This window comes from Sinohyriopsis cumingii, chromosome 17 (assembly GCF_028554795.1).
Source record: "Sinohyriopsis cumingii isolate HCF-2022 chromosome 17, ASM2855479v2, whole genome shotgun sequence".
Classification (NCBI taxonomy): Eukaryota; Metazoa; Mollusca; class Bivalvia; order Unionida; family Unionidae; genus Sinohyriopsis; species Sinohyriopsis cumingii.
In genome coordinates this window covers 91,654,714-91,664,186 of record NC_142977.1, presented here as the reverse complement: position 1 = coordinate 91,664,186, position 9,473 = coordinate 91,654,714, and the positions used below count along the sequence as shown (strand labels likewise).

Genomic DNA, 9,473 nt, shown 5'->3' with positions numbered 1-9,473 from the left:
AGCTGATGGAGGTGTCATCAAACTGCTGACACAGGCTGATGGAAGTGTCATCAAACTGCTGACTCAGGCAGACTCACTCACCGGTCTTAATAATGAGAAAAGAGAAGCTGATGGAAGTGTCATCAAACTGCTGACTCAGGCAGACTCACTCACCGGTCTTAATGATGAGAAAAGAGGAGTTGATGGAAGTGTCATCAAACTGCTGACTCAGGCAGACTCACTCACCGGTCTTAATAATGAGAAAAGAGAAGCTGATGGAGGTGTCATCAAACTGCTGACACAGGCGGACTCACTCACTGGTCTTAATGATGAGAAAAGAGGAGCTGATGGAGGTATCATCAAACTGCTGACACAGGCGGACTCACTCACCGGTCTTAATAATGAGAAAAGAGAAGCTGATGGAAGTGTCATCAAACTGCTGACTCAGGCAGACTCACTCACCGGTCTTAATAATGAGAAAAGAGAAGCTGATGGAAGTGTCATCAAACTGCTGACTCAGGCAGACTCACTCACCGGTCTTAATGATGAGAAAAGAGGAGTTGATGGAGGTGTCATCAAACTGCTGACACAGGCGGACTCACTCACCGGTCTTAATGATGAGAAAAGAGGAGCTGATGAAGGTGTCATCAAACTGCTGACACAGGCGGACTCACTCACTGGTCTTAATGATGAGAAAAGAGGAGCTGATGGAGGTATCATCAAACAGCTGACACAGGCGGACTCACTCACTGGTCTTAATGATGAGAAAAGAGGAGCTGATGGAGGTATCATCAAACTGCTGACTCAGGCAGACTCACTCACCGGTCTTAATAATGAGAAAAGAGGAGCTGATGGAAGTGTCATCAAACTGCTGACTCAGGCAGACTCACTCACCGGTCTTAATGATGAGAAAAGAGGAGCTGATGGAAGTGTCATCAAACTGCTGACTCAGGCAGACTCACTCACCGGTCTTAATGATGAGAAAAGAGGAGCTGATGGAGGTGTCATCAAACTGCTGACACAGGCGGACTCACTCACTGGTCTTAATGATGAGAAAAGAGGAGCTGGTGGAGGTATCATCAAACTGCTGACACAGGCGGACTCACTCACTGGTCTTAATGATGAGAAAAGAGGAGCTGATGGAGGTATCATCAAACTGCTGACTCAGGCAGACTCACTCACCGGTCTTAATAATGAGAAAAGAGAAGCTGATGGAAGTGTCATCAAACTGCTGACTCAGGCAGACTCACTCACCGGTCTTAATAATGAGAAAAGAGAAGCTGATGGAAGTGTCATCAAACTGCTGACTCAGGCAGACTCACTCACCGGTCTTAATGATGAGAAAAGAGGAGTTGATGGAGGTGTCATCAAACTGCTGACACAGGCGGACTCACTCACCGGTCTTAATGATGAGAAAAGAGGAGCTGATGAAGGTGTCATCAAACTGCTGACACAGGCGGACTCACTCACTGGTCTTAATGATGAGAAAAGAGGAGCTGATGGAGGTATCATCAAACAGCTGACACAGGCGGACTCACTCACTGGTCTTAATGATGAGAAAAGAGGAGCTGATGGAGGTATCATCAAACTGCTGACTCAGGCAGACTCACTCACCGGTCTTAATAATGAGAAAAGAGGAGCTGATGGAAGTGTCATCAAACTGCTGACTCAGGCAGACTCACTCACCGGTCTTAATGATGAGAAAAGAGGAGCTGATGGAAGTGTCATCAAACTGCTGACTCAGGCAGACTCACTCACCGGTCTTAATGATGAGAAAAGAGGAGCTGATGGAGGTGTCATCAAACTGCTGACACAGGCGGACTCACTCACTGGTCTTAATGATGAGAAAAGAGGAGCTGGTGGAGGTATCATCAAACTGCTGACACAGGCGGACTCACTCACTGGTCTTAATGATGAGAAAAGAGGAGCTGATGGAGGTATCATCAAACTGCTGACTCAGGCAGACTCACTCACCGGTCTTAATAATGAGAAAAGAGGAGCTGATGGAAGTGTCATCAAACTGCTGACTCAGGCAGACTCACTCACCGGTCTTAATGATGAGAAAAGAGGAGCTGATGGAGGTGTCATCAAATTGCTGACTCAGGCAGACTCACTCACTGGTCTTAATGATGAGAAAAGAGGAGCTGATGAAGGTGTCATCAAACTGCTGACACAGGCGGACTCACTCACTGGTCTTAATGATGAGAAATGACGAGTCAGTTCTGAACCTTCCATTGCTTTTATTTAGAGATTTGTAATTGAAAGGAATCTAAACTTATGCCACATATTTAGAAATAAACCATGTAAACTGATATTTAATTTTTTTGAAAAATCAATTTATGAAAATTTGTCGAGTTTACCACAGTTCGGTTGTGCGCGTGTTTGAACAAAAGAAGTTGAGAAAATAAGCAGATTTGAAATTCAGAAAATAAAGTAATAAAAGTTGGTAAATAGCTTATAAGGCATAAAATGTGAATAATGTTTATCATTCACAAAAAAAAGATGTTATGAAAACATTGAATTTATTTCAGGTCTGATACTTTGTCCCGATTTGTTTTTCTTTCTTTGTCGTTGCAAGATAACCGAACGTGGAATTAACTTCCTTAACAATAATAAGAAAGGAGAATGATCACGTCTTATTATATTTTGCCATATGTCTTTGTCTTAACACTACATTAATTATTTTTCATATCCAAATTTCCTCACGACCGTTTATTTCAGTCTTTCTTGAACAGTGGGTTCAAGGATGTGTTTTATAAAGTTGACCGTTTGGTTGATGAACAAACGAGAAAAAAGTCCTAGCATAATTGCTACAAATGCTAAAACTATTACAAATCCTGAATCAAAGAATGGTTCCATTACAGAAACAAAACATCAGAACATTGTGGGTAAATTTACAAAATAGCATACAATGATCTTAACAGGATAGAGGCTAGCATGGCAACTGATTCAGGAGAATAGATGATAATAAACAAAGCATATATATGTATATATATATATATATATATATATATATATATATATATATATATATATATATATATATATATATATATATATTTTAAAAACACAACTATAACATTCCTATCAGTCTAAGTAACCATTACACAATGTAGATAATCAACCAAAACTCCACTGTTTGATTTCAATAGCCCGAGTTTTATAGAGTCATGTGTTGAATTAGATACAGTCCATGGCTTTTGAAACTTAAAACATGTATTTATTGTACTCGAACAGATTATTGACATAAACAAATACTCTAATGGTTCTTGTTTGCGTTTCTTAGAGTCCTTGCCTGTTAGAACTTGTCTTTTTCACGTAAGGTAAAGAAGGATGGAATAGACATGTTTAAGATGCCTCAGTCATTGTAGTTCCAAATATGAAGAGGAAAGTGAAACAAAATTTGAGGAGAAAGCACTAGATAGTTCTATAAACAAGGACTTACACCTGAATAATCACTATATTACAAATTTAGCTGATCCTGTAATATCAACAGATGCAGTCATTAGATATTTTGTACCAAAATCATGTTAATATTCCAATACGTAGGGTATGACATTCGATTATAATAATTTGATACATTAAAACAGGGGTCTCCAAACTTTTCAGCCCGAGGGCCGCATTAACTATCAAACAGCAGTTCGGGGGCCGACTACACACTCGAGGTCCAAATAAAAAAGAATCAAAACATGGATGTTGTTTTTAATTATTTATTTAATATTATTTTATTCAGTTATTATTTAATAACACATTGATACACTACACATGAACACCTGTATTAGTGGGAATGGTGAACTTGTTTCCTGGCTGCCAAAATAGCAGACATTTCTGGCTTTAGATTTGATGTCCCTAACATCAACAGTGACCTGAGATTATCATCGGACAAGTTTTGTTCTCAAATTGTTCTTCACGTATTTCATTCTTGAAAATGTTTGTTCACACAGGTATGTTGTTCCAAAGATTGAAAGGTGCCTTGATGCAAAAGTTTTGACATTAGGAAAGTCTTCCTTGGGCAAAAACTGGTAAAAACTCACCAGTCCTTCTTTGAACTTGTCCCTAAGGAGGTCATTTGCTTGCACCTCAATGACCTCCAGCTGCAGTTCATTTGGGCAACTGGCCACATCTGCTTCAAATGGGTTTTGAAACAGTCTCACTTCTTCTGCCTTTGAATCCAAGTCAGAAAACCGCTGCTGAAACTGCAGCTGGAGGTCTTTGATGATCTCGCATGCAAATGACGTGGGGAACTCAGCTGTTGCTTCAGCCATGAAGACCTTGCACTGCTGAAAGTGCGTCAAGTTGTTGGCCTGTACTTGTTCCAAAAACAAGACAAGTTTAGATCGGAAGGCCTTTAGGTGGGTGTATAGATCAGAAACTAGATTTTCCTCTCCTTGTAGTTTTAGGTTCAGAAAATTTAAATGACTAGTTATGTCTGCAGCAAAGGCCTAATAATGGATCAATCGACAGTAGGTGTGTTCCCACGCCTTGCCCATGAAATACTTGGCAGGACCTCAAACAGTCTGACTAACTTGTGTTGGGTCACAAGCGTACGGAGGTGATGTATATTCAGGGGGCCTATCTCTTGTAAATCATTAGCTGGGTTAATGGAAAACCACCTTATTTGATGTCTCATCAGTATGAAGGAGCATACTCTCTTTTATATCTTTTGTAGTGTACCAATGTTTGTGGATTTTACAGTTACCACAAAGGATTAATTTAAAGATACAAAGAACAATAGAATCCATTTCTCTATCCAGGTTTTTTTTGCACGAACAAAAACTTAACTTCACAAACCCAGGAAAATTTATACTCTTATATATATATATATATATATATATATATATATATATATATATATATATATATATATATATATATATACCAACATTCCTTAATTCGAATTATGTTGCAAACACCAAACTTAGGAGTACAGGCAATCTGGTGCCTTACTCTTCTTCCTGATAGCATGGAATGCTGGAAATTTCATTTATTCAAGGTCTCATTCATAAATAATGCATGCTAATTATGATTGAAACCCAACAATGACTGACAACATAATTATGCATGTTAAATTTGGTCCAGATTCAACATTTCTTGTTACATTTATTCTACCGAAGCATACATAACTCAAACGATCAAATTGTTATCAAGATGTGTCTGCTTGCCAAATATGGATAAAATCCAAAAGTCCTTAGCATAACAAAACTGTAGAAACAAAGGCAATAGACAGTTTTTTTGTGGGGGAATAACACTTGCCGCATTGAAGGTCTAGCTTTATAACACTGCCTTCCAAGTTTGGTTCAAATTCAACGAACCTTTGTTAAATTTAAGCTGCAGGAAACAACAACTGTAAATTCGGCTGGAAAGGGATATAACTATTGTCTCTGATCAGATGCTGTGCTGGAACTCGGAACTCATCGAGATAATAATGCATGTTAAATTTGGTTGAAATCAAATACTCCTTGCTAAATATGTGCTTAGGAAACCAAAGTTAGGAAAAGAGACAATCAAGAGCCCCAATAATAAAACAAACATCTATAAATAGAGCACTGCACTTTATTGGCCTCATGAATATAAAGGCACTTGACACATAATGGTAAAAATCCAATATTCTGGTACAGGTATTGTGTAAAAGTCAATTATTGCTTGATGGACAGATAGATGTAATTAGTATAGGGAATTACTGGCTTTGTTACGTGAGGCCGCTAACTAGGGCATCTATACAATTTCAGGACTGGACTATAAAACATCAGTCAGCAGAATTGAGTGCCTTTCGCTTGCACATGTTAGGTACAAACTTAAGATATTTTGTAATAGTCAAAAAATGTTTCAGTTGAATACAGAAAATATGACTTTCAAAGACGTTCAAACTGTTACTAAAGACAGTAATACTTTAAGACAACTTAATTGCAGATTCTTGTTATCTAAGGATTTATACAACAAAATATAATTATATCACCTGCAGATATGCCTGCTATTATGAAACTTCCAGACAAAAGTAATCTTAATGTTGCCGATATTTCATTTCCACCAACAGTATAGAAAATTTAAGTGATACATGTGCCTTGTATGCCTGACATACATGTAATAAATACTTAAACATGTTTGAAAGCTTACTACAAATCAACCATATTAACATATACGTCTGTGAAATTAGTTACTTAAATGCCCGTACAAAATCATTCATAGAACCTAAAATGATACCAAACAATTGATTCGACAAATTATTTAAGGGAGCAATATACACATTTTTAAATGGAATGAAAAGTTATCGAAAGACCTTAACACTGTCAAGGTAATAATCAATAACAGACAAAAAATGAGAAACTTGAGTTTGTAAACAAAATAAGTTATCTAAATTACACCACTTGAACTGTATTTCCGTTTTACATGTAAGTTCAGAAAAAGATTTAATATGCATACACCTCAACCAAATTGACTGAATGTGAAGAATGAGATCTTAAAATGCATATAAACTTTTGCAATTTATGCACGAGAAGTGCAATCTGTGAAAATCTAAATTTTAGACAAATTAATGTAAGATTTTATAGGTAACATATTTCTCCCTATTTAGCAGCCACATATATTATATGATGTTAACGCGCAAAATTCACTAAGTTAAATTTAAATTATTTTCTAAGCACTATTCTCTAGCAAGTCAGTAGGGGCTCATCGTGTTTAGCATGGCATGGCATTGTCACTGAAATGAATTGGATGCCAGCCCATCACTTCTTAAGCTCTTAATAGATGATGATATACATATAGGTTGACTGGTCAAGCACGCTCAAAGGACAGCGTAGCATTTTTCAAAGAGTGTACAGATAATGTGCTCACAGAGTAATACTGACTATGGAAGTTTAACGAAAAGCATATGTTCCTACAAGTTACCCGTGCTGTGCAGAAAAGCACGCTGCTATATTTAAATTGATGCATTTGTGGAAACTAAAGTAGTCAGAGTTACAGGGCTAGTTAGAGACAGAAGGTCAGCAAATACACAAATCAGAATTCGCCGAGCGTTCTGGTCGGTGTAGGTGAAAGCTTAAAATGTGAGCAATGAAAGCAATGTTATGATGTTGAATTATGGATCACGAAAATAGTAATGAATTGTGACCACGTATAAAAGATAATTCGTGCTGAATACGTATATATTACAGTGACTTATGGATGATAAACTGCAAAATGTAGGCACAAATCTGATGTGTGATATACGGATCAAGATACACGTGGGACACTGACATTGGTGAGTTCCACTTACATTGTGATAACAGAAATGAACAATAGAAAAGAGAGATAAATAAAAGGACTGAAGATAGTCTTTTATTAACCTTATCATGTCGTTAATCGTTTACTATCATCACGCGAGGTAGCGGGAATGTGTGAATGTATGTAGTACTAGTGTTATATGTTAATACAAGTTATATTGTTTTTGCAGTTTGCATTGTTCGTCTTATTTTAGTCTTCATTCCTTGAGTGATTATCGTCCGTCCTAAGCGTTCAAACTTCGCGATCTCAAGTAACTGTCAGAGTGTAGGGGCAATAACCCTGCAAGTATACCAATGCAAGTACCTAAAACGATCCTTTTCTCGTGTGCAATGTGGAAATACATACTTAGCTCCGAGATTAGACACCATATCAAAGGAGTCGGGCAAAACAGGTACCTAGTAGAATTAATGGAAACAATAATTTGAATTAAACCTCACCAGGAGCTATGTATCCAACATAGATCGAACCATATTCTCTGTGTCTTTATATCTTTTGCTGAGTAAGTACTGAATTAGTAGATTCCCCTGCTGTTGAATATCATTTAATATGTTGGAAGTTTCACCAACTTTGCTTTTTAGACCTTTATTTCATTGTCTTCGAGTCAATATTGGCAAACCTGGGTGTTAACAACTTTTGCTTTCCTTTTGACGCGTGGCAAGATTATATTTGAATGGTAATGCCATTTTCAGGCAGATATTGGTCGACAAGCGGCACAAATCGCCATCGATATAGCATCCACTATCTGCCGATTAACCAACTAATCTACAAATTCTGCAACATCGACGTCGTTTGCTGTCCATCACGTATATGGAATGATACATGCTCCGCACAAACGCGAAAGAAGGCTAAGCTCTAGTCCGGAATGATGCCGTGTCCTTCGAACCGAATTTCATCCCTTGCGATAATGATGTTAATACTGCATATGTTAAAAATTTATATGAATTACCCAATTGTTTGATATCATGTATCAAAATTAACATGCTATTCTACCCAAGTTTAGTTAAGAGAAGCCAGTACGATTGGCCTCGCACACATTTAAGATGTGAGGCTTAGGTCGATAAAAACCATTCTAAGACGATAGGAAACGAGTCTACCGTTTAATATGCCACTAGGTCTCTCCTCTGATTTGAGGGTTATTATTCATTTAACTTGGCCCCATACATTATTACGCATATTAGTGGTGGGCCCCTAGGCAACCTTAACACTCACTTATTGTTTTGTTTCAGCATATGCAACATTGATATAAATTCTGATAAATTCCACTGACAAAACAAAGTAGCTGATTCCCTCTTTTTCATTGACCTCATCAATAATTTTTGCAATCGCGTATCTCGGCATCAAAGCAACGTTGTTGATGTTCACTTTGAAACTTTGCAGTATTTTCAGTTATGTAAATAATCGACAACACTTTACTTGGGTCCCTTTGGAAATGATTGACGGGTTTTTTGTTCGCGAAAAAATAAAATTTGGTCAATAAACACACTGTGGCCGTCAAAGGGGAGGCCACAAACAAAGCCTTTTTCAGCTCTGATGTCAGAATTACGAAAAGCTCTACTACACCCTACACGTCCCGTGACTGTATCTTTCAGAGCAATCCCGAATGCACTTCCGAATGCATGGGGCAGCTGCTTTTGCTACCGCAGAGCTTCACCCGGCCACAGCGCTGGAATATTCTCGAAAAATGGAAATGTTTCGCTGATCTTTCGTATTTGCACCACCTCCGACTTTAATAACTTAAATGTTTTGTTTCGCCTCCTTGACATGGCTGAATTGCGTGCGACTTAGACACAAGCAGGATAGTTCCGGTTCACTTGGAAGGAGAAAAGACATCATTTTGAGCCCTCGGTCATTTTTATCACGCTCTTTATTTGTGCATGCTGGTTTTTGCTAAGAACGTAACATTTGTGATTTGCCATTATTTTTAATTGTGCTGCTTAATTATAAATTTGGGACAATAACTGTGTCAATAACCTTCATATAGACACATGTGCCCTCAAACAACAGAAGCTTATCAGAAACATCAAAGGATCTGTAACAGACATCAGTCGCATATACAAATACATTGATGAGTACGTTTTCACAGACTGATTGAGCTGCACCAGAAGTACCAGTGAAAAATATTATATTGGGTACAACATGGTTCATATACGCCCACAGCTTGTAATATGCACGAGCTACTTGATTGTCAAACAAAATTTCTTCTGAGGGTTCATGATGGCCGTTTAACCACAGAC

The 9,473-nt window shown here is 37.9% G+C and overlaps 1 protein-coding gene across 1 annotated transcript; it reads right to left on the bottom strand.

Moving 5' to 3' along the window:
- Window positions 1–3,854: 3,854 nt before the first annotated feature.
- Window positions 3,855–4,244, bottom strand: LOC149779418 (general transcription factor II-I repeat domain-containing protein 2A-like). Its single transcript, XM_089938429.1, has one exon. It carries the CDS (start codon window positions 4,242–4,244, stop codon window positions 3,855–3,857), a length of 390 nt encoding a protein of 129 aa, XP_089794555.1.
- Window positions 4,245–9,473: the final 5,229 nt, after the last annotated feature.

Coding starts and splice junctions, on each gene's coding strand:
- LOC149779418 (XM_089938429.1), bottom strand. CDS start 4,244: ATGGCTGAAGCAACAGCTGAGTTCCCCACGTCATTTGCATGCGAGATC.